The 26995-nt window shown below is 36.7% G+C and overlaps 1 protein-coding gene and 1 long non-coding RNA gene across 3 annotated transcripts in view; one reads left to right on the forward strand and one right to left on the reverse strand.

Annotated features, from left to right (window-relative positions):
• Nucleotides 1-830: 830 nt before the first annotated feature.
• The window catches only part of LOC139963055 (proteasomal ATPase-associated factor 1-like), a 70827-nt gene continuing 44662 nt past the window's right edge, over nucleotides 831-26995 (reverse strand). The window contains exon 11 of the mRNA XM_071963532.1: nucleotides 831-1836. Coding sequence (XP_071819633.1) covers nucleotides 1679-1836 — 158 coding nt within the window. The 3' untranslated portion in view covers nucleotides 831-1678. The remainder of the gene's footprint in view (nucleotides 1837-26995) is intronic.
• LOC139963060 (uncharacterized) lies at nucleotides 6793-22566 on the forward strand. 2 transcript variants are annotated; one of them, XR_011791493.1, is made up of 3 exons: nucleotides 6793-13495; nucleotides 17848-18403; nucleotides 21323-22566. It is a non-coding gene; the product is annotated as an uncharacterized lncRNA (long non-coding RNA). The 2 variants fall into 2 exon arrangements; XR_011791494.1 differs by having other exon boundaries at nucleotides 21326-22566.

Consider the following 26995-nt stretch of genomic DNA (forward strand, 5'->3'; position numbering starts at 1 on the left):
TTCATAATCACTTCCAATCAACATGGTTGCCTATTGGATAATAGAATTTGCAGTTGTTCCATTTGAGTATATTCAATTCTTGAACAGAATGGGAAACTCCCCCAAAAATCAATTTTCTGGGAACAGTAACTGACATCCGAGGGGGAGGGGGTAGACACTGAGGTGGGATAGATAAGAGGAAGTAACAATGTACTTTTACATAAATGATATCACTCTGCAGGGATGTGCCCAGGATTTCCTGAGTGCCGGGTATACTGATCGCTGTCCTGGGGAGGGGGTCTAAGGGGAGGGGTGACATTTTTACATACGTGGTGCACTCGCGCTACAACTGTCAGCCTGACGGTGACAAGGGCAAGTTGTATAGATAGCTAGTGTAGTGTGATACTGCATGCTGCAGATTAAAGCCACGCCTACTCCATATCTCTGCACCTGTGGTTATGTGAATTTGACCAATGGGGGTAAACGAGGATACATGTGGCCCAATTTATGTTGAATATAATATTAGGAATATCAGAATTTTAGAAAATAATAGTACTGGGCGGGAATCACGATTTTTAAGACGGTGCTGGGCGGTAATTTTTAGTGCTGGGCGGGGCCGCCCAGCGTGGGCACATCCCTGCTCTGTACGTTAACAGTAGGATGAGTGACAAAGGATAGGGCGCAGGGATGACAGAGAGATATGGAAGGGCTGGGGCAGGGGAACATGGAGAGAGAGATATATGAATTCCTATGTCAGTTATGCAAAATGTAGGGGATAATTACAATAAGAAAACTACTTCTATTGACAGTGGCTGGGTAAATGCAAATAATGAGAGGACACAAAGTTGTTGTCAGTCTTGTCCAGAAATTTAATCTGTTTGGAAACATATGCAGGTGCCAAACAAAATTTGTTAAAAGTTTCCTTGAAATATAAAACCTCACCCACCCAATGTTATTGAAAATTATTGTCAATAACTGTGATTCACACCCACCCAGCTGTTCATGTCACTTGTAAGTGACTATAAAACTATCACAGACAATAAACATTTATCTTTATAAATGTTATTGGTTCTTCCAAATTAACAACATTTATTACTACAAAATACCATAAAGGATACCACAACAACTATAGTTCATTCCATTAGGGTGGTTTAGTATCACCTAGCATTCCTGAGTCTGTTCACCTGTTGTGACAGCTAGCAGTTGCTCTGATCAGGGAGTTAATCTGCTGACTCTGGCCAAACTAATGACAGGTTGTTATCAAGAAAATCAATCTCACTCTCTAACCTTAACTCTGTCCAGCATTATAATATAGAATAAATATAAATAACTGCCCAAATCCTTCACAAATTAACAGACTTAACATGTACAGTAGCAAGCGCTCTATCTGACGTTCTTCAAAGGAAATTACAGTAATGAACTTGCTAACGCTTGTCATTTTGACCCTTGATTGAACCGGAGCCTGCTTGGCCGACATTTGATCTCTTGATATGGCTCAGGGTACTGTGCAAATAAGCTACACTGAATTCAAGCAGTGCCTGCCCAGCGGACACCATATGATAGAATGATGATGATGATAGTGAACTCCCTCCTTCCATCTAAACAGTTCTCGCAATCTGAAGACCTTGAAGTAAACCATGCCTGCAGGGCACCTCTAATTGTCAACCGACACCTCGCCTGGGATATGATGCAGGTGATATCAGACAGTGTACCTGCGAACTGCACCATCTCGGCAGGCGGTGAAGAGCTGGTTGCCATGGCAACTCAAGTCGTATATGGGATGACAATCCGGGCCAGTGAACTCCTCCTTCACACACGACAGACTGCTCAAGTTGAAGTAAGTGCAAGAACCATCAGCTGCAGATGAAAAGAAGAAAAAAAAAGTGTAAATATTTAATCCGGGAGGTTCCCAGGCTCATATGTACTTAAAAAGGAGAGGGGGGGAAAAATGTTTTTATGATTTTTTTACAATATTGATGGAATTTCTATGAAACTTCAAGGTCTCTCTCCTCCATCATACAATGTTGGATGTTAATAGCTTTCCCTGCATTCTGACAATTCACAAATATCAGCCACACTCGAAAAGATTTTCTTTGACGTTAACTTATTAGGTTTTGACAGATGAATAAACATTAAATATTTAAACCAGTTAAGCTTCTTGAGCTTGACAAGATGAAAAGGGTCAACCAACCTTTAGCAAAAAGGAATGAAAAATATTAAACAAAACCAAATAAAGATGGGTCTACAATCTGAGCTACATAGATAAGTCTACAATTGCTATAAGTGAGTTGACTATAAACTACTTTCAATAAATACAAACAGAGTTCTAGTTCACTGTTCATTCCTGTTGTTACCGTAAGACAATTCCTGTTCTTCAGGTTAAACATGTCGAAAGTATCTGATATGTTCTCTAAGAGTATGTAAGTTACCCTAGGGTGATGAGCATTCATTGACAGATGCAGAAATGGTTCATGCAAGGCTAATTATCATGTACAGTTATCATGTAAATACAAGTGTGAGAGGAAAGGTTGAAGATTCTATGTGAGAGGAAAGGTTGAAGATTCTGTAACATAAGGACTATCCATCTAGAAATATGGTAATTATACATGAGGTATGATAACATCAGAGATAACATCAGTAGGATCTATAAAAGTATGTGTGAAACACACCAGTAGGAACCGTATAAGTATATGTGTGGACCACACGAGTAGGAACTGTATAGGTATATGTGTGGACCACACCAGTAGGAACCGTATAAGTATATGTGTGGACCACACCAGTAGGAACCGTATAGGTATATGTGTGGACCACACGAGTAGGAACTGTATAGGTATATGTGTGGACCACACCAGTAGGAACCGTATAAGTATATGTGTGGACCACACCAGTAGGAACCGTATAGGTATATGTGTGGACCACACCAGTAAGAACCGTATAGCTATATGTGTGGACCACGCCAGTAGGAACCGTACAGATATATGTGTGGACCACACCAGTAGGAACCGTATAGGTATATGTGTGCACCACACCAGTAGGAACCGTACAGATATATGTGTGGACCACACCAGTAGGAACCGTACAGGTATATGTGTGTACCACACCAGTAGGAACCGTATAGGTATATGTGTGGACCACAGCAGTAGGAACCGTATAAGTGTATGTACATCAAACGTTGTCATTAACATTTTGCAACCAATCTATGATTATTTATGTTATCTTTACCTATGGCAAATATTGCAAAATATTGAGTTGCCAACTTATTTGTATTGGTTTGTATCTTATTAGTTCCCTTTAGAGTAAAGTTATAGCACATACACCTGGTTATGTAAATATTTTTTTTTTCATTATGCATTTAAATGCCTCTGTTAACTAGTACATGTCCAGTACCAACTATATGTATAGTAGTATCAAGTTATATCATTGCATCTACTCCTTGTGTATCAACACCATTTGTTATCATGTTAATCATATTCATTATTCAGTGCTAACAGACAACCAATACAACACCACACTATCAATTGATGTGAATATTAATATTGCTTGGAATGCATGAAGTAAGCTGAGGTGCTAATATATCCAAATATATATTTGCATTTATTGTTATCTGTCTACTCATTTCAACAATTCTGAGATACCTTCCCTTTCCATACCATGAGTAAACCCACCATCATAAAGTAATGTCCATTTGTCAAGCAGGGAAGTTACTTGATCAGGAAAACATCTTTAGGTATCATCAAGAGGATCCTCCTGGCAGCAGCGATAAAAATCAGAGATTTAATCGCAGCTAAAACTTGGCACATTTTTCTCTCTGCAATGCTTTATTTATATACAACTATGACAAGTTGTTTACAAATGTTTTACTATAAAGAACATTTCAGACATTAAAGCAGTATACTGGATCCGTAACCCCTCAAAGACATCATGAATGATAACAAACTATAAGAGATCAAGGCTTCATCTTCCCCATCGAATAGTTTATCTATGTCACACATGTAGCATCACATCAACTAGCTAAAAGGACTTTACCAATGCAGTCACACAATTCATGGAATATGTCAGCTGGGGTAGGGTAGACGGAATTTTTGATTGGGTATAGGGGTAGAATTTGTGGTTAGGTGTAGGGGAGAATTTCCTATTTACAATACAAGCTGGAACCTTGGGTCCCACCAGTCTTAGTGATATACAACACAACATCCAAAATATATCGGTAAGGGACATACTTGATGGATATCCTATACGTATATTACCTATTCAATGATGAAACTATATGAAATTAATTCATTAAATTTGCAATTTCATGATAAATAATCTTTTATAATCAGTGGTGAAAGAATAATTTTAACACAGCGGTAAATAAGTAAGAGGGCATTTGAGGTTGCAACTTGTAATGCTCAGACTTCTAGTGGCATCCTTATTAGCCCCTTAACAAGTATCTGACCTCTGACCTGTTTGCTAGATAACAGACATATTGTCCAGCCAGTTTGATGTTATGTCAAACATAGCAAGGGTAAGACTGGTCCACCAAATTCACCCTAGGAAAATTGATCAAAAATTATCAAGGTTTTGCAAATAAAAACACTCAACATTTTGTTAAATTTGTGGGACAAGAATGTTACTGTAAATAATCAGTTTTGGATAAAACTGTTATTACTCACTAACTGGAGCAGCAAACTTTTTGTAGCAAATGCCATTTAAATCAGTTAGACCGAAGCATGCCTAATCTGAGTGGATGTTACATTGTTTGGTCAAGATGACAGAAAAGTCACAAATTTGCTGTTGTAAGCTAGTTGGGCAAGAAGCACAAGTTTGTCAAACACAATACAATTTGTACCATGCTTATACACAACATACAGTTTGGACTGATGTAACTTGGAAGTCACTAAAGATGTGGGTATGAAGGAGCAAAGGAACAGCAAAGACTCCCCCCCTTCTCCTAAATTCCCTTTTCTTATGTTCCTGGCATTGTTGACCTGTGAGTCATCTTCCGCTCATAATTACTCACGAGTTACTCTGAGGATTATAGGAATTGGAAATGGACAGAATTGCTCGCTCAGAGCTGCCTCCTCAAAGAACCACTTACTTTGGACTTATTAATTATGCTATTCTCATTGCTGGTTTGTTTGACAAGGTAGGTCAATATTAGCCATTATTTACAGAGTAAGTGAAAGGTGTGATCCCAAAACTATCCAGAAAAGAGCTTTTAAGGAAAGTAAGGGTTAGGTAAGACTGGTACAATCATCTCAATTATTGAAGCTAAAAAAGTGTCACATGATATCTGAATACACCACTTATTCATACATACCTTTAAAAGTGTCATTGCAAATCCCTGGAAGCTTTCCAGAAATGAACTCCTCTAAAGTGAAATTACAATGCAGACCACATTAACCCCATTTTACTAAAAGGTTAATGCAAACACACTCTGACAGTTGTTTATAGCAAACCTTAAGGCCAACTAAGGAACATCTGAAAACCATGACTTGTAAACCCAACTACATCCATTTAAACTTGGCTAAAAACAAAAGGGGGGAATGTATGGCTTCATGCAGGATGCAGGACATGAGGATAAAGACTAATGTATTTGGTGACAGGCTGTGTAACATTAAACATTCAAACTATATCTTCTGGAGTCAGATTAGTACAAATGAGGAGAAGTTAGGGTCAGTTTACAACTTTATCTGTCATGGCACTAGCATCTCCCCTGATGCCTGTAAACAGATAGGGATTCTGATGGGAGGAAGGTTAAACATTGACGGTCTAGATAAGATGGCAACAGGTCAAAGGTGACAATGATAGTCATTGTAATGTAGGACTCAATAATGGTTGTGTGCAGACCAGGAACAGCGTATATACCACACAAGATACAGTACTGAGTTATGCGTATTCTAGGCTAGATATGTGGAAATACAGCATATAACACAAAGGTTATGCAGTAGATGTGAGCAGGCTAGAGATATGAACAACAATGGCAGTCTACAGCAGATAAACCAAAGGTTGTAGTAGATGTGAGCAGACTAGAGATATGAATAACAATGACAGTCTACAGCAGATAAACCAAAGGTTGTAGTAGATGTGCGTAGCTTAGGGATATGAATAACAATGACAGTCTACAGCATATAACACAAAGGTTATAGTAGATGTGAGCAGGCTAGAGATATGAACAACAATGGCAGTCTACAGCAGATAACACAAAGGTTGTAGTAGATGTGAGCAGGCTAGAGATATGAATAACAATGGCAGTCTACAGCATATAACACAAAGGTTATAGTAGATGTGCACAGGCTAGAGATATGAATAACAATGACAGTCTACAGCAGATAAACCAAAGGTTGTAGTAGATGTGCGTAGCTTAGGGATATGAATAACAATGACAGTCTAGAGCAGATAACACAAAGGTTATAGTAGATGTGCACAGAATAGGGATGTGAATAACAATGACAGTCTACAGCAGATAACACAAAGATTATAGTAGATGTGAGCAGGTTAGAGATATGAATAACAATGGCAGTCTAGAGCAGATAACACAAAGGTCATAATAGATGTGCACAGGCTAGAGATATGAATAACAATGGCAGTCTACAGCATATAACACAAAGGTTATAGTAGATGTGAGCAGGCTAGAGATATGAATAACAATGACATCTACAGCATATAACACAAAGGTTATAGTAGATGTGAGCAGGTTAGAGATATGAATAACAATGGCAGTCTACAGCAGATAACGCAAAGGTTATAGTAGATGTGAGCAGGTTAGAGATATGAATAACAATGACATCTACAGCAGATAAACCAAAGGTTGTAGTAGATGTGAACAGACTAGAGATATGAATAACAATGACAGTCTACAGCAGATAACACAAAGGTTATAGTAGATGTGAGCAGGCTAGGGATATGAACAACAATGACAGTCTACAGCATATAACACAAAGGTTATAGTAGATGTGAGCAGACTAGAGATATGAATAACAATGACAGTCTACAGCAGATAACACAAAGGTTATAGTAGATGTGAGCAGGCTAGAGATATGAATAACAATGGCAGTCTACCGCAGATAACACAAAGGTAATATTAGATGTGCACAGGCTAGAGATATGAATAACAATGGCAGTCTACAGCAGATAACACAAAGGTTATAGTAGATGTGAGCAGGCTAGAGATATGAACAACAATGGCAGTCTACAGTAGATAACACAAAGGTTATAGTAGATGTGAGCAGGCTAGAGATACGAATAACAATGACAGTCTACAGCATATAACACAAAGGTTATAGTAGATGTGAGCAGGCTAGAGATATGAATAACAATGGCAGTCTAGAGCAGATAACACAAAGGTCATAATAGATGTGCACAGGCTAGAGATATGAATAACAAAGGTTTAGTAGATGTGGACAGTGAGGCCAGGGGCTTGAGTTACAATGGCAGTCTAGAGCAGATAACAAAGATAGTATGAGCATGGAGGTAAAACTGACTGTTTTACCTCCATGGTATGAGTGAGGAAGACAGACATCACATAACCGAGTGGTTATAAAGCCTATATACAGTTTAAAAGCTTTTCTCTTAAAGAACACACTCAAAGGGTCCTAATGCTCATTATGCAGGTACTTATAAGGTATTTAAAGGTATTTAAAACATTGCAGAGGAACTTTCCAATCTATTTGTTTATCCTATACATTTTTGGAAACATGGACAACAGACAAAAAAACATTACCTCCAATCTAGCTGTTTAAACATCTAAATTGGCATCACAAAGCCAAGTGTAATTATAATTTTTATACTTGTTAGTCAAACTACTGAAATAATTATACCAGAAAATGAAAAAAGAACCAAAAAAGGTACGATAGTTTGTTAATGCTATGATTATCATGGAGCAAACGAGCACAGAACCGATACAATTTGTTCTTTTAATTACTTCATTATAAATGTTACTTAGCCTAGCTTCTTCTATTGCAGAAGATTTGTCAAACTGCTCCAGAACTGTCAACTTCAGGATTAATAAAACTTTGCTAATATTCACATCCGCTATCAACAAAGGAATTGACGATTTCTCTCCAGAGAGTCGTCGTAGAAACCCACTTCTTTACCTTGCTAGGAGTCATTCAACTTCCTTAAGATGACCGCACAAATCGATGCAAATATTGCCATCGTAGGAGAAACGAGATAGGCTAGTAATTACAGATACGACACTAGTTCAAGTGTTTCTAACACCTTAAGTAGCCATTAGTGTCTCTGTTCCCTTCGTATGGTCACTGATGAAGGTCAGTGAACTCTTTGGCAACATCTCAAAATTCTGGAGGAGATGCCTAGATCTAACAGATATATAGATAGCGTCAACACCATGGGAACTTAATGCAAATGTTCACGTTGCCACTTCCATAGTCACCCTGACAACGACTCGGTAGAAAGGTCAACATCGAATCCTTAGACGCCTTGAAAATCTTGATTTCCCAATCACTTTTGCAAGTTCTTTTGAGAAGCTTGACTCCTACTTTTCTTTATCTAAGCTTTTCACATTTTCTTGAAAAAGGTGGAATCAACAATGAAAACCATGGGACAAGTATGTTTGTTTCATGGGGCTATATATACACATTCTAATTTAATTTGAAACCTACAAACTATAAATCAGTATTGACTGTATCTCCAAGTAAACAACACACACTTATCGGTTTGAAATATGGAGAAGGTTTTACGGTGGATTCCATTCGGGTCATGAAAACTGTAATTTGTCAACTTTGAGACATTATTATTAAAGATATTTCTCTTCTGCTAGTAATAATCAATCATTTTGGAGTCCCAATAAGGGACCCACCCTTATAGGTAGCTAATCAAAACTGTTTTCTGGGCCTATGAAAAAGAGGAGTTAAATCATGTATTGTCACTGATGTTAAAGTAGCCATATAAAGCATAGAGATCAGGCGCATAACATGGATCAAGAAAAACAACTTTCAGAACGAATTCAAAACACTTCTATAAAAGGTGGATGACATTTTCTGATTTTTGCAGTAATAAATCACTCGAGTTAAGCACTTCATTATGATACTTGATCAACCAGGCTTAAAAGCTTCGTTTGTAATTTGGCATAGTGCAAACAAGGAAAGACAGAAGTTATGAACCGATCAGCCGATACCGATTCCAGAACTGATAAAAATAGAAAACGAGTAGCTCATATCTCATTTAATATTGTTTCTAACTACTGCGTTTCTAGCTGACTGATTCTTAATCAAATACGAGCTATTTGTGTTTAAAATTTTACTCTTTGGTTAACTTAATATTCGTTTTCGTTTGCAGTAAGATTGCACAATTTTGATGGTAGGCCTACACTATTATAGGCTTCTATATAGCCTACACGTTGCACACGTTATGCAAACCATTAATTCTTACTTATATACTGTTCCTATGCTATGGTGATGCATGAGAATGCAAATTTAAATGTAGTTAATCTTCAAACATACTGTACATACATCGGCCTTACTGATAATAAATAAATGAATTCATGATAATTAATTATCAGTTGACATTTCGCTGACCTAAAGTTTGTTTCCTCTACAATTCAACACTGAGAGCATCCTAACCTGTAGCACAGTTAAAAGGAAACTGGAGTAATAACATGTATGACTGATACACCAGTGGTTGCTATGGGAGGACATGGAACAATTTGTGCAAGTACGCCTAATTAGTGGTTTAGACAATACAGGTTCTTGCATGCAAGTAAACTTACAGGCCTACAAGAAAATGATACACAAAGCACCTGTGATTAAACTAGTAAGATGCCCGTATTAGTGTATCGTATGGGAAGATGACCCTGTGACTGCCAGCATACTGCCACCAAAGTAACATGGCCGTGGCTTCTTGCAGTTCTTATACGGTCTGTATCTACTAACTAGTGTGCAGTAGCTGTGCATTGTAGCCTACATTATTGCGCTCCGCTGTGCACTGTTTCTGTTCCTAACAGATGTATGGCTTGCAAAAATGATATTATCACAGTTCAAAATTTTCGTACTCAAAGGATTTACTACGTTAATAAAGAATAGAGATTGGTTTCTAAACCAAAATATTTTCAACTGAAACACTGATAACAGCAAGTTTGTTTTCAATATTGGTTGCTATATAGCTATTGGTAAATGAAGCAAATTTTACCGACTAGATCACATCAGACTGGTATCGGCCAATACCGATAATGCATGCCGATAATCGGTGCCACGCATACTTAAACTGTGTGGGCTGAGAACCAAACACGTACAAGCAGCTAGTCACCTCGGTTATGATTGGCTACGGTACAAATCAAAACAACCTCCACACAAAGTATTCAAACTTGATTTCACCTTCGGCTCCTCAAGTGAACCCTTGACTAATGTGAACTACATCTCGAAATTTCACTCTTTGTGGTATCCAGAAATTACCACTATAGCACTGTAGCGCCTAAACCAATCAATTAAAATTTTAGTGGAAGATTTAAAGGAATCTACAAACTTACATTACATGAAAGTGTACAGTGATGCAAATGACTGCTATAAACTGCTAAACAGATCTAGCTTCAAAGTACCAAAACAAAAATACCTTGACCATACCATACCATACAATATAATACAATATTATTATAAGTATTATTTCGCAGTTCTGGAACACGTATCTATACTGTGTTTATAGGTTTGTGCATAACTTTATATGGAGGTATTAGCAATAGTCATGTGTTGAATTATGGTAACAACAACCATAGCTTGTTGCTACCTCCTGTAGGACCTTCAAAGTGTGAAATTAGATGGATCTGATGATGTGGTTAATTTGCATGGTGTTGAATTGACAAATGTTCAAGTTGAAAACACATTGTTTCATCTTTCTTATGCAGTTCTGGAACAAACTAAAGTAAATGGCTGATAGTGATTAGCTTAAACCAATGGATACCTGGCCAAGAAAACATGACAATTTAAATTCTCTGTTTTTACCTTTGATTGAAATGAAAGCCAGAGCTAATCTATAGTTGGCTTCCAATAGGACCTGATGTGATCCTTTAACTTAGCTTTCGGTGGTAACAACTGCACGAAGCCAAGTTAAAAGTAATATGTACATCCCCCCTCCACTCCCCGACATGCCTCTTCCCCCTATCATTCCAAAGTTTTGTTTTAAAAAAAAATATCCAGTTCAAATAACAATTAACATGTTCACTTGTTGACAAAACAGGATGTCAATGTGTGATGGCTAAGTTCCAAATTCCTGGGTCGATTGCAGGTTAACTACGTTTTTCTTTGAACACAGAATCATGTGTGCTATTTTAGACTGTAATTTAAACTTGGGGCTGAGAGAGATCGGTTATTAATGTAATATTAAAGGACTTTAAAAATAGACTGGCTGACTTCAGCTAAGGCTTAAAATAACATATGGTGTTAGGTAAACTGCAGTTTAACCTTTTAGACACAGCTTTTATACCTGATACTAGTTTAGTGCTTGATTAATTGGATCATGAAAAATTAGAATGGATTATTTATTTTCCAAAGCCATGCTTCTACCAGTTTATGGAAAGTGAGAGAAAAAACCCCCCAAAACCAATGTCTTTTTGATTCCAATATTTTGTCACGCATGCAAAATGCACCCTTAAAACTAATCATGAATGTTTTAGGAACTTTAAAGGTTAGTCTGTGGGCAGAAAGGTAATCTTCCGTTTCATATTTCATTGACATTTTGAAACATCCACAAGCAGGATATAGCCTGGATATCAGATATGGTTTGAAGTTGAAATAGAGGTCACACATATGGGAGGCGTGGTCAGTGTTTATGCTGCAAAGTTGAATATCTCACATTTGCAATCAATTAACTAGCAGTCTAAGTATTAATAACTTTTTACCTGAAGTAAATGCAAGGATATGAGCATTTACAAAAGTCACCAGGTTAACACAGGTTGTTGTTGCGTTAAACATTCTAGACATCAAAGTTAACTTGACTAAATTATGAACAAGAGTGTCCCAGACTGAACCATAGCGTGAGCAGTTTCCAGTGCAGGTTTTTTTGTGAAAATGTCATGAAAATGTAAACTATGTCACATCTGTGTGCAAAACCAAAATACGGTGTCTACTCCTAAGTGGTTCTCGGCGTTGAAGTTTATCATCTATTACTGGTTCATATTTTTAGCTATTAGGATGGATACAAAAGGAAAAAGCTGGCTCTAAATATCCTGCTATGTAACTTCTCAAAAGTCCACAATTTGGTAGCTCGGAAAAATGTTGTGAAATGTAAAGATGTTTCGATATATCTCCATAGAATCTCACATGTATAGGAATTGCTTTCATGGTGACTTTACACAATGTACTGTTTAATGATGACTTCTTGTCTTTTATGGCACCTTTACCTAGGCTTGAATGGAACCTAGCTTCAAGCTTCACATAGAACTTGTGTGATACCTAACACCTTTCACAAGAGCTTGCGTGGTTCGAAACCCCAAAACTCCCTGGATTGGATTTGACCAGCAACAATACCTAAATACCTGTCTCGAACGTCTACTACATGGTAACTTTCCGGCCATCTACCTAGCATATTAACTGGTAACATTTTTAATAGCACTGTGCCCCCCTCCCTCCACCCATTTGATCCTGCTCCTGGTCAACTATCCATCACTCCTTCCTTCTGAAGGTAAGAGAGGAGGGCAGTTAACTATACGATGCTTCGATAGTACTGGTATCGCACATAAAGTCGATCATTAGAGCTTGCATGAAAAGTACAAGCCTCTCGCCTCTAGTACATGTACCACATCTAATGCCTTTCACTAGAGATTGTTTGGCACAAATGGCATTTCACATAGCTTGTCTGGTACTTAACAAACTCACATTTGCAGTTTCAGTGAGTGATTGATCTCAACCTCTTCTTCCTGTCACAAAGACAGAAGACCAGACCAATTCAGTGAAATGACTGATTTCCCCAAAAGTAGGCAAAAAAAGAGTTTCAAAGGACATCAAACTGCAAAATGCACTTTTTTACTTGATCTTTTTTTCAAATGTCATTTTTTTCCAGTTTTGTCTCATAAAAAACAAAATGATTTAATTCTAACATCGTTGTGATTATAATACGACAGTTTAGACGATTAAAGGAAAAACATTCAGATTGCGTGTCATAATGGGTCATGTTCTGAATGTGGGGCTTGCTCGTATGTGGACATCAGCATATTCAGCACGACCCTCAAAAGAACGATAAAAGTCGGTTTTGACAGACGATAAAACGTGACCGATGCATGAGCCTCATTGCCATCATTCCTGGATCAGAGTAGACATATAAAATACTTCCCAGCAGGCGGCTTGTCCTTGACCTCATTGCAGAATCAAAAGAGAATTAAAATAATAGCCTGACGACACTTAATGAACAACATTCAAGGTAACTGGGATACCTGACCCATTTATTCTTTTGTTCGAAGACCTTGAGCGCTCTCATTTTCTGGAGAGCTATTTCCAACGAGACCCAAACCACCACCACTGTCGCCGCTGCAATGCTGATAGGAAAGATTGCATGCTAAAATGAAGAGGTCCACTAATCACATCAGGTAATGTACTTTTATGCCATATCAGTCTATATATATCAGTCATGATAAAATATCTACGTCAAAACTTAGCTTATGACAACAATTACACACAATACAACGCTTAGTAGGGGTTCCAGATATTTTTGAGGCTAAACAGCTGATCGACTGTTCACAAAATTGACCTTGCATTTATACTTTTAGTGCTAGTCTGAGTATTGTACTCAAGTCCAGAGAGAAATTCCCAAAAGTGGAAGTGAGGAGAAAATTTATCAGGTGGACAATTTCTATATATATTCAAATTTTGTGAATATGGCAATAATTGAAACTCGTTCTCACCGGTAAAAATTCATAATATCATTCAATACTGAGTTTTTATGGAGATGAGTTTCATACAGAGAGAGAGAGAGAAAGAAGGAGAGAATAGGTGAGGGGGGTTGTTCCCAGGGGATGACAGTGGGGTCAAGTGTCTTCAACTGACCTCGAATATTATTACTTTATAATGCAACAGTTGTACATATCAAAATACTGCCAAACATTTGGCCTGCTTGCTACTCTTACAATCTGTACACACAAACTGGTTCTTTTCTCAAGTTCTGCATTATATACACTGAGTATAAACCTGCCCTTTAATTTCTCAAAACTGAAAGTGTCTGTCTGATCAGATTGAAGCCAAACCTCATTCTTTTGTAACTGTCTCATACAACCATCACGACTCTATGCACAAAAGGTTATGAGAGTTTTCAAGGACTGTTTCTTTGCCAATCCCATATTTCCAATGCTGAGTTTGCTGTTATGTCCCTTCCCATGCACAACCTCCCCTATAGCCATGTATCTGTTTAGTACCATGAATCACTCTGAGAAGGGGACAAAAATTTGCTAGAAAAGATTTTAAATTCAGTCTGACAAAACCTATAGAATAGGACCCACTAGTTTGCACATGATCTTAAATCAGCCTTCCACGTTTCGTTACAAATTTCTAGAAAGTTCTGAAAACCTTAGAACTGATTGTTTCTTCATACCAAGCAACCTTTCTGAATGTAATCATCAGCACATGAACATTGATTTGTGGGCAGTTCGTTTATGATTCATATTGGAAATTATCATGTTTTCTCTTCATATAATTGTTTAATAAACCAAATTATGATATTAAGGAACTGTTACTTAAACTTTTAATAATGAAGAACAGTACCAAAGGTTGACCAAAAAAAATCTCCTTAAAATGTTGTTTCCCAATGCGTGATTTTCTGGAAAATCCAGGTATGAGTTTAGATATATATCTCTTTGAAGTATTTCCTAGACTGTCTAGCTTAATTGTAATTTCAGATCACATCAGGATATTACTAGGCATTTACAGATGTTTTTCTTGGTAAGAAGGATATTTTTGGGATTAATTAAGCAAGATTGACGAATTTCCTGTCCTGACAGAAATTGAACTTTCTCTTCTTTATTTTAATTACCAGAAATGCTCAAGGGGCCATTTTAAAGGGTTTGAATGAGAAATAACAAAACATGACCAAATACTTGCAAGGATGTATTATTTAAATTATTGGCTGGTTAAAAGAAATTACTATGGATTTATTCTTTTATAAGGAAATGATGCATGCTTAAGTGGTGGTTAAATACAACAATAAGTTTGAAAATAGCCAGCCGATGAACTGGAAATAACCTCTAGAATGATATTAATATTTCAATAGTTCATGACAAGTCTTAATGTATGATCATCCTTATGTTTATTCAAGGTAAATGAAGCTTACATGGTCACATGTACTTGTTTAATAAAAACAATCACTTCCTTGAATTCAGTTTTGTGTCTTCTGTTATGTCTGGATTAGAATATATAAAATTGTTGTCTGTTTGTAGAATATAAAATGAAACTGATCACACGATCTGATTAGCTGTAACTTTTGTTTCAGAATTAGACCTTATATTGTATGCTATATATTGGGTTGTAGCAAATCAAACCAGATCTTTGTGGGTACAAACATTTGGATGCTTGAAACAAGCAAGCAACATAATCATTGGAGAACTAGAGGAATCCTAGCCAGCTGGAATCAGAACTGATATATATATGTACCAATGTTACTGACAATAATTTGGTCATATTTAATTGTGTCATTACACACAGAGGTTGTATCAGACAAATCTCAACAACAAATTGTTTGTCCTTTATTTTCATTTTCTGTTGATGACTCGTGGTTGAATTCCCTTTCGGTATCATATACTTTCGTGTATTGAATTGTAGCTTAACAGTGATATTTTAATAAGATACACACAATGGCATCAATCATGAACAACATCAACAAGTTTCCATGTTATTTGGGAATGAGTCTTAATAAAACTCCAATACTACAGACCATGTAGCAACCAAAATAAAAAAGTCTCTAAGATACTGTTTTCATCAATCCTTTGCAACAAGAACAAAATGGAAGGTGAATGGGATGGGGGGGGGGGGCAGGATGAAAGAACAGGAAGTAGGAGTAAACATGCAAACAAAGAGTAAAATAACTATGGAAATGAAAGAAGGGAGGAAGGTAGGTTACAAAAACTAACCAACAGAAGCTTAAAACACTTACAGTGAATTAATTTGTCTTTTTGAAACCATCTCTCTGTCACAATTGAAAACAGATAACCTTGTCCCAGGCTAAGGAAGGATTACATTCTTAACTTTCTAGCCTTCAAATTTCCCTCTTGGAAATCTGTGGATTTAAGAGGTGCGTGCAAGAAAAGTAATGTATGTAGGCCTTCTTCGTGACCTCATCCAGATGTGTTTCTTTTAATAGATGGGTAAAGCATAAATGTATCGGCTATAAAGAGGATTGATATCTATATTTTTGTGAAATTTCTGATCTTATTAGTGATGGCTTTCTGATATATAATAACAACCTTAACTGATCCTCATGCTAGTCAACGATCAGACAACTGTCAAAGATTATCTTTAGAACCCTCCTCCCTAACCAAATATGGTCAAAAGTGGTCAGCAGAAGTCAAAGTTGATCTATTGTCATATTACCCACTTGAGAATGCCTTACTCTCACAGAGGAATTTAATCACAGTCTAACATTTTCATGAATATAATTTGGGACCTATACTAAAGTTTGCTTTGGGAAGAGAAGGGGGAGGGGATGGGTTGGGGAGGGGGGTATACACTGTAAAGCATGGGTGTATGGGAAACTGGTTTTAAACAAAATCAATATACAATATCATTAAACAATATCATTTCCATCTTTCTTGGAACTGGATGCCGGGATATTTGTTTGAATAGTACAGCACTAAATATAATACTCGCTGAAAATGAATTTGCAAAACTGATGTACTTTGAAGACTCAACAGGTTGTCCTTCAAAGACTGAATTATTGAACCTAATGCGAATATTCTACTTCATATTTTTCCCTTTTGTTCTTCATGTCACTAAAAATCATTAAACATGTATTACACTATTGAGGGTACTTTACTGACCGAGGGTCGCGAGGGTGGGGGGGGGGAGGGGAGTAATTTAAGTTCTAATTCTTATGAAACTTGTTATATATATTATTGAAATTTCTGTCATGGTAAATGACTGAATAAATTATGTAGTCTGCTACAGGGATTTATACCAGCCAACTGTGTTTAGTTTTACTGAATTATTTCTACAAGGTTTAATGCATTTCACCTGTACCAGTGGTGGATCTCCAATTGTTGTTCATAATATATATTTTCAAACATTAAGAGCTTTCTATCACCAACATTGGTCACTGTACCTGCCTATTGTTTGAAACACAAACAAAGGCAACCTGTACATCCATGATCCAGAGGAGTCAAATTTTGTGGCAATGAATACTGTGGTAAACCAAGAAAAGATTTCATGGCTTCACATTAAATAGACCGGGTATCCATGGTTACCAGGTGTGACAAACAAGGCAAAGTCTTACCTAATAAATGTTATCGTCCCAAAAGAAATTGTCTGGGATTATCGTTTGTCTTTTCTGCATGCATGGCGCCAATTAAACGATAAATAGCAGACATAGATTTATAATAACTGTTGAAATGTTGTAGTAAGAAATATTAGCATCTAGACATATCTTAATAATTGTTATAATGTGGCAGTAATAAATAGCATATAGACATATCTTAATAATTGCTCTAATGTTGCAGTAATAAATTATCTTAATAATTGTTGTAAGGTTGTACTAATAAATAGCATAAACATATATTAATAATTGTTGTAATGTTCTGGTAATAAATAACATAGACATAGCTTAATAATTGTTCTAATGTTGCAGTAATAAAGAGCATAGACATAGCTTAATAATTGTTGTAATAAATACCAAACACATAGCTTAATAACTGTTGTAATGTTGTATTAATTTGGATTATCCTTTCATTGAACCATCTAGGGATAGAAGGCTGTAGAAAACTGAACAAACAACTGTCAGCCGTGTGATGTGGACGGCCATATCAGCATCGTAAAATGTCAGGTACACTGTGAGGCCATTCACAAAACAATGTCAACAGAATCATCTTGTAATCCAAAGACACCAGAATAATTTCAAACCGATGTCATGCACCTCACTTGGGGACTACAAGGGAAACACTTTTACAGCTGACAATCAATGTTACACCCTCTGGCAGTGTAAATCATTGCATTGACTTTGATCGGACATAGTTTGATCATGAACCAACCTTAGAACAATTGACACCCCTGCCTGCCCCCTCCCACCCCTTGGCCAACTTTCTAGTATCAATTATATACTAAGTCATCATTCCAACCGAGCTATATAATCCCCCCACCCCCCCAGTATGGGTAAGGGTTTTACAGCGGTGACGAGAATGGGAGGATTTTGTTTTCATTTTCCTATACACTTATAGAGATTTGACTTCAAGAGTGGGGGGCTGGCTAACATATTACAGCGGGAAGACCAGGCTCTTCATGCCAACTATGCATCGATCCTGGTACGTACTACCTTTGTGTAATAGTTTCCGCAATCAATGCATCCATCCTGGTTCATACTAGCTTTGTGTAATAAATTAAATGCATCCATCCGGGTATGTACTACCTTTGTGTAATAAAATTTAATGCATCTATACAGGTATGTACTAACTTTGTGTAATAGTTTTAATTAATGCATCCATCCTGGTTCATACTACCTTTGTGTAATAGTTTCAATTAATGCATCCAGCCAGGTTCATACTACCTTTGTGTAATAGTTTTAATTAATGCATCCCATCCTGGTTCATACTACCTTTGTGTAATAGTTCAATTAATGCATCCAGCCAGGTTCATACTACCTTTGTGTAATAGTTTTAATTAATGCATCCATCCTGGTATGTACTACCTACATGTAATAGTTCTAATTAATGCATCCATCTTGGTATGTACTACCTACATGTATTAGTTCTAATTAATGCATCCATCCTCGTAAGTACTACCTTTGTGTAATAATGTTAATTGGTGCATCCATCCTGGTTCGTTCTAGCATTGTGTAATAGTTTCAATTAATGCATCCATCCTAGTTCATACTACCTTTGTGTAATAGTTTCCATTAATGCATCCATCTGGGTACGTACTACATTTGTGTTAATTTATTCAGTTTTCTCCTTGAAATTAAAGAAAGGAATTCATAATAAGCATTAAAGGTCGGAAGAAAGAGCTCATATCCAGGACGCTCCATGGCATTGTTAAATTATTTCTGATGGAGCCCATTATTATGCTTATTTTGGAAACAGTTATTTTGAACTACAACACATAGCGATTGACCATGAACCTATGGAGTTTTGCCTCACGGCATTCTCTGATAAATTCTAAACGCTACAATTTGATACATCTAATTATGATATTATCCAGTACAGCTATCGTAAAAAAATCCCAGGGACCTTATTTGGAAATGTTTTTGATGTTGACATTATGCAGAGTGTGTTGTTGACACCACTGAAATGAATGACAGTGTTAGCCACAATGTTTTTTGTGTACAGTTTCTGCCTATTGCTGCTAAGTGTGACTGATGTTGTGCACTTAAGATGCTCAGGTGTTGCAGCAGCGTACAGGTGATTGAATTGGAAACTTTCAAAGTACTCAATTATCTCGGAAAATTTCCATCGTCCAAGGAGCCTTTAGATGTATCGGCACATTCCCGATAACACTGTATGTTGTCCATTAAAAGCAAAATGAGTAGGTGGACAGATGCGAATTGTGAAACCTACAACAATTATCCAATAGCTGACGAATCAATTCTACAACAAGAATGTGCACAGTATAGCAGTTGCTCAAGCAAGAGACATGCTTGCGGTTTGAGTACTACACAAGTGACTCGGGTTTGAGTACTACACAAGTAACTTGGGTTTGAGTACTACACAAGTGACTCAGGTTTGAGTACCACACAAGTGACTCGGGTTTGAGTATCACACAAGTGACTAGGATTTGAGTACTACACAAGTGACTCCCGTTTGAGTGCTACACAAGTGACTCGGGTTTGAATACCACACAAGTGACTCAGGTTTGAGTGCCACACAAGTGACTCAGGTTTCAGTGCCACACAAGTGACTCAAGTTTGAGTACTACACAAGTGACTTGGGTTTGAGTACTACACAAATTGACTCAGTTTGCAGTACCACACAAATGACTCATGTTTGAATACCACACAGGTGACTTGGGTTTGAGTACTACACAAGTGACTTGGGTTTGAGTACTATACAAGTGACTCAGTTTGAAGTACCACACCTGACTCTGGTTACCATTTTTAGTCTCCAGTTCTCCCATGCTATCATCTTTGGATGCACAAATTGTATGCAAATATATATACTTTCATCAAACTCACACCAGGGCAATTTCTTGCTCAGCTGTTCATTACTGAGTGCAATTGTGACTGCAAATGATCAACCAGCTGAAATATACAAACATATTAAACATCAAGACAAACAGTTCAGGGAGCAGGCTGTATAAAGCCTGCCCACTACACTGCCATGGCACCATAGTCAACATTTCACCTGGATTCTATTTGATCCAGCTCTACAACCGACTGACCGCACAGCTGGTGTTGGTATTGCCAACTTGGGCGTTAATTCAGCCCGTGGTGCTGTTGCTGAGGGTCCTGTATATGTAAGAATGTCTAACACAAACTTTCCTCTCATCTATCATCAAACTATACCTGCAAAAATGTGACAGCTTCCGTAAAGTTCACAAACAAAAAATTTGTGTCTGGCCTATTAGTTAGCTCCATCACGTACACAGAGAATGAGATCACGTTTCTAATTCGGGTTTCCTTGACCTCGGTAAACTTGCCCTCAGCCCATAAAATATTTATGATTCAGACAATAGCTGAGGGTATAGAGAGGGAGGATGAGAAGAGGTAGTAGCATCGGACGACCGACACAGTGACCCCAGAGGGAGAGAGTCTAGGATTATATTAAAGTGATAATTACTCATATCCAGAAATACAGAATCAAATCTATCATACCTTTCCCTTTGGAAAGTATAGGTTTGGAGTTGTTTGTAAAAAAAGTTGAGTTTAATACCTGAGTATTAGAAGGTGTGAAGTTCAGCTGAGGTCAAGTAGTAGCTGACTAATATTGTATTGTTGGAGTTATGGTCAGGTAAAGATGGAAAATTAGAGTAGGGAGGGAAGAAGGGGGCCTTGGAATTATATTTGTCTTTTATTACCCAAAAGTAAAAGGGCAAATTTCCATGGATGAGATCTTGCCTATACTTTTGCAATAAGTGTGACCAGCTTTTTCAGGAAAAAAAGTATTAGAAATGAAAAAAATTAATTTCACAAGCATACAACCAAAAGTAAAATGAAACTATTTTTTGTCTCCTAATTATGTCACCTTTCAGGTACTTTCAGTAAGTTTGTATTGTTTTTCACCTTTTTTCAGCAGTGAACCAAATGTTCAACATATTCTGTCGGCAAAACCAACTCCAACTACTGTTTACCAAGCTCATGACTAAACAGCTGCATGAAAAATCATCATCATCTCCTATTCTGGTACAGACCAACCAAGAGCCCAGCACCGATCAACACCGAGCAAAATACACCCAACCGTCTGGGAATTTTCATATCGAGGGCTGCAGCAAAACAGTTCCAGTCTGGTACAACTAAGAGATTTACAGCTAAAATACAGACAGATCCTTTAATTATTTGATCCATTTAACAGAACCCAAAGCCTATGAAACTCAGATGATATAAAATGCCATGTGAAAAGTGTTAGTATATTATTCATTGACGTTGTGTAGCACAGAACTAGTATTTCTACCAGTCATCTCAGCTTTAACAGATCCTCTAACTTTCTACATTCAAAAGTCTACTTAAGACCCACCCATCTTTTCACTTGTTCTTTTGTAAATTAATCTGCTTTCTTTGTAAAGCGCCTTTAGCAGTGACTTTTGTCTACTGATTTGGCGCTATATAAGTCTCATTTATTATTATTTAGGAGAATTAAGCAAAGTTTAGCTCAATTCCCACTGACAAGGTTTATAACATGTTATCAATAATGCAGACCCAGTCAAGCTATGAAATGTCTTCTTGCATGAAATGTTTCAGGAACTTTAACATGATCAGCCGAGTCATCTAGTTACCATGTCAAACAGTTTTGCCAAAATTGCAGTTTTTTCTCAAAACGTCAAATTCCTTCATCATTAACAAGTTTCTCTTTATTGGATATGTGACATTACATTAACTTCCACCACACACTTTTCAAACAAGTCAAGGCATATCAAATTTCCACTCTACTCTCCTTCTTTAAAGATATTATGCTCGAGTTTGGCTAAAAGCAAAATGACTTTACATGTTCTAAGGAACTGTTTTGTCCATGTCTAGCTCCCCAGTTTTATCTATTGATAATACCTACATTCAGATTCTCTTGAAAGTGACCCAAATGTACTATTTTTTTGTTAACCATCCTTAGGCAATCCGAAGTTAATTTAGTAAAAAAAAAGAGAACTTTTTTAGCCCAATGTGTCAAATGACTTCCACCATCTTTAGTAAAACCTGGAGATTCATGCATAAAAAAACTAAAAAAAAAATCTCTTTAAAAACAAGAAGCATCTGAAAATGACCTTGGACGGTCTAGTTTTTTTTTTGTGGCTTCTTTGTGTGTGTTACCGCTAGATTCATAAAGTGCTACTAACCTGAATTCCTCCAAACGATGGAAATTGATTTTCATATTACTTACAGCCTACCATATTAAAACACTTGGTAAACAAGTCAAAATCATTCCATCAGCTCCATAAAAGCTACACGTAACTACGTACCTAGCTCTGTAAGAACCGACCCGGGAGGAGAGTTTAGCTCCCAGCCTTGAAAATTATGAAACTGTGCCAATGTATGCAGTTGCCATGACAACTTAACAAAATGCAGGCAATATTAGTGAGGCTTGAATTACCTGAGGGGGCTATGCTTTATCTTACTGTGGTCCTCATGAGATAATGTCATAAAAAAGGTTGTTGTTTAGCCCGGGGGGAATGACTCTGTTTGGTTAACAAATGGAGATTGAATCTAACATATGTAGGTGAGGGCAAAGACCCTCCTTACGAGCCAAGCCTCTGATTGCAGAATTGTTTTCAGAATGTCTCTCTTTAAAAACATAGGGCTGTCTGTTAAACTGGGAAGTAACATTTCCCATATTGTAACTAGATCCCATTCCCGACACTTAATCCAATTACAGTTCTTTGACAATGCGAGAATGTTATATTCAAAAATAACAAACAAACACATCATAATCAGGCAAATAACAAACTTGAGGCTCCATGATGGTTTAAACTTCACATATCTTTACCCCGAGACGAGTTCCGATTACACTCACAGGCAATGCATTGATAATAATAACTGTGAGTTATCTAAATAAAAATAAAAACAAAAGGAGGAAAATAACACAATAGAAGGGAAAACAAAAATGAAAATGTCCAAATAACAGCTATAAGTCTCAAAATTATGAATAATCTCTCTACGATTTAAACATATGAAACTAGCTTTGTTAATCATTTTGAAATTTTACATTTATTTTAAATGATGACAGTTAGAGGGCCTGATGTTTTGACACCACCAGGATCTTTCCAGTTGAGGGCAGTATTCTGAAACAAGCCCATGGTGCTAGTGTCAGTGACTTAGCCTGTCAACTGTTGAAGAAGTCATATAACTCAAGTCATGTGACATATTTGTTACCAATTATGCTACATGCACAAAGAGTAAAATTGTATGCAGAACTCAAGATACTACCCTCCTGGATTTAATCATTTTATAAAATAAATAATGATTCTGTTTTATTCTAAAACTTTCATCATAGGATACTATCCTCCAGGATTTAATCACCTTATATAAATAAATTAATGATTCTGTTTGTTCTAACAATTTCATCATCAAGTTATTTCTTTTCTATTAACAGTATTAATCACATCCACAAAGCACTTTGCATCTTTCAAAATTTTATATCTTGTCTTGACTATTTTAAAATGAAAAAAAAAAAAACCCCAAAAGACCAAAGCTAGGTTTAATGAACATCATTAATTATGGGGATTTGCATATCAAAATTATTTCCAAATCACTGCAAAAAAAGCTGCTATGAGACACACAAGATTCAGTACAAATTCAGTCTTCATTTGAATATTTCTTTCATTTATGTATATGGAATCCTCCATGTTCCTTTAAACATATGCAACCTTCTCAAGAAAATAAAAGATACACCTGTAGATATATTTCAAGAAATTTAAAATAATGAATTTATAAATAAAAAGTGCAACGATCCTAAAACCTTTGAGCATGATACACACATATTTAGAAAGTTTTACTAGAAAACATAGATTTATCTATCCAGTGGAGTGAATTGATATAGAAATCCATCCGACCATCTCACTTCTTTTACAACAACAAACTAAGACAAAAGACTATATTCCTACAGGCAATCTTTCAGCAGTCTGCTTAAAAATCATAAATTGGAATAAGGTTTATGGATTCAAATTATTCATAGCAAGATGAAGTCTGTAAGACTTATAGATTAAGAATGGATAAGTATCAAATATATATGAATTGCCAGGTTACAGTGTGAGATTAGAACCATTTATAAGACTTCATTTTCATTTTGCTTCTGGTTTTTTTTTTAAATCTATGCATTACACTTTGAGCTGAAGCAGTACAACCAGCCATGAAAGACTTTGATGGATTTGGGGAAACTGACTAATAATATATTTCATAGAAATGAAAACTAATAAAATATTGATATAAGTATTCAGACTGACTGAATTAGTGCAGGTATATATACATTCAGTTAAGCAATGGTTGTATATATATCACCATTATAAATATGGATGGTAAGAGGGATGCGAAGACTGTATCAAGTCAAAATCACCAAATTTTAGCTGAGGGATGAATTTGATATTACAGTTGACTAACAGTTCTAGTCTGTTTTTTTTAAATGAGCAGTAAAAACTTTGCTTTATCAGCTTTTAATGTAAAGGGAGTAAATCAACAAATTGTGTGGTGCATGTCCCCTATGTCCCAACTCCACCCACCCCCTCCTGATACATTGCTGATTCTCCTATAGTTCCACCACCCCCACTTATCCCCTCCCTATACAATGCAGATCCCCATGTTCCTATCCCCACCCAACCCCTCCTGATACAATGTAGATTCCCCTATAGTTCCACCCCAACCCATCCCCTCCCAATACAATGCAGATCCTCTCATGGTCCTATCTCCACCCACCCCCTCCTGATACAATGCAGATTCTCCTATAGTTCCACCCCCACCCATCCCATCCCTCCCTATACAATGCAGATCCTCCCATGGTCCTATCCCCACCCATCCCCCTCCTGATATACTATAGGTCCCTGAAGACCCACTAGGTGCTGGTTTATCATTAGATGGTGGACCAGGTTGGGGACAACATATATATCTGCATAATTTCTGTATGACTCTAATAGCATGAATTTTAAAGATGTAGGCTACACAATTCAGGGACATAATTTGTTAGGGTTTAGATTGAAGTTACTAACAGTATTATCACAGAAATTCTATTTCAAAAGTAATTGGATAAAAATAATCCATCGAATTAAAGAGGTAGTGGGTGTTGACCTGAATGTGGGTCAATGGGGGCGCTATGCTAAAATGTTACCAATTTGTAGTCAAGGTGCATGGGAAAGTGAAGTAGTTGTGAGAAGATAGGTTAGAGAGAGTAGTGTATCCATATTTAAATATCAAGGTATAGCATCCTGCATCCTACACACACACAGTCAATTACTAGTCCTGTACATGTAAAGAGACCAGCCTACCTTATGTTTCAAACACTCATACTTTAACATTTCACTGCAAGCCTTAGTATATAATAGAGAAAGAAGTAAAGACAACTTAAAAGATCTTGAGTGTTTGACAAGATAATCAGACCTGTCTGGGTTGAACACTGTAGTAATGTCTGTGGCAGATTATGACTATAGAAACATTCGTGGTTTTGATTGACTTTTAATGTTGAGATTAACAAAATTGACATAACACAAGCAGGAGAAACTCTTCACGCTAACAAGGGTCTTAATATGAAAAAAGAAGATTCTAATCCAAAAAACTTGAAGCATTTATAGACAGCTTCAAATATAACCTGTCAAGTAAAGGATGAAGACTGATAAAAAGGATGTTTTTTTCTCTTTGAAAATCCACTTTGACAATTTCACTTGAAGATGACATGAACTTTCTCAGGCCTTATTGTCTCCACGCTCTTAGAAGTAATAATCTGACAAGTGTTAAAAACTTCAACAAAATTTCAAAACTCAATTTTTTTTTCTTTTAGAAAATATAATTTGGAGACAGTTAAGATATTACTTTCATACGAAACTGTGTTTATGTTTGTATGGACTTCTGACAAGGCAATGCAAATTTTGAGCTACCAGAGTTGACAATATTTTCGTTCAAATTGAAAAGTTCTTGGCCTTTTCAGCTCAGAATGTAAATGTTTGAGAGAGGAAATGAGGCTATTTCTCACAGGGATATCAAGTTTACTATAAATATTCATGAGGGGGATATATGTTTCTTAAAAGGTTTGAGTTTACAAACAGCTGAGCCAACAATTTAGGAAATTATCAAGATTCTTTCATCCTTGACTTCTAGTTCAGAATTCATCATCACCTCAGAGGTGAATCTTACTTATGGATGTAGCTTGGAGGTGGATTATTTCTCATTGCAATATATTACTGCTTGCGGTCAAGCTGTGGTCGTACACACTAACTGGATTGCATAATGCCAGGGGACGAATTGGGATGGGGTGGCAGGAGGTTGACAAATCCTGGGGCCCCCTAGTCTTCCAAAGTGACAGGATACAATGTCATTAAGAAGATGTGGGGACCGTATGTTATGAAGTATGTTAGATCTATTGTACAACAAATATATACCATTAAGAAAAACCCTGATCAATTACCATGTACTCCGGGTTTTTATATTATTAATATTATTATTTTTTTATGGTAGGGGAAAATATACATCGGCTCCTAATAAATGTTGGGTTTGTTTTGCTTGTTTTAGGGGCCCCTATCTAATCTTTGGCCCCCTGACCCCAAGTTAATCATTATGC

This window comes from Apostichopus japonicus, chromosome 21 (genome assembly GCF_037975245.1).
Source record: "Apostichopus japonicus isolate 1M-3 chromosome 21, ASM3797524v1, whole genome shotgun sequence".
Classification (NCBI taxonomy): domain Eukaryota; kingdom Metazoa; phylum Echinodermata; class Holothuroidea; order Aspidochirotida; family Stichopodidae; genus Apostichopus; species Apostichopus japonicus.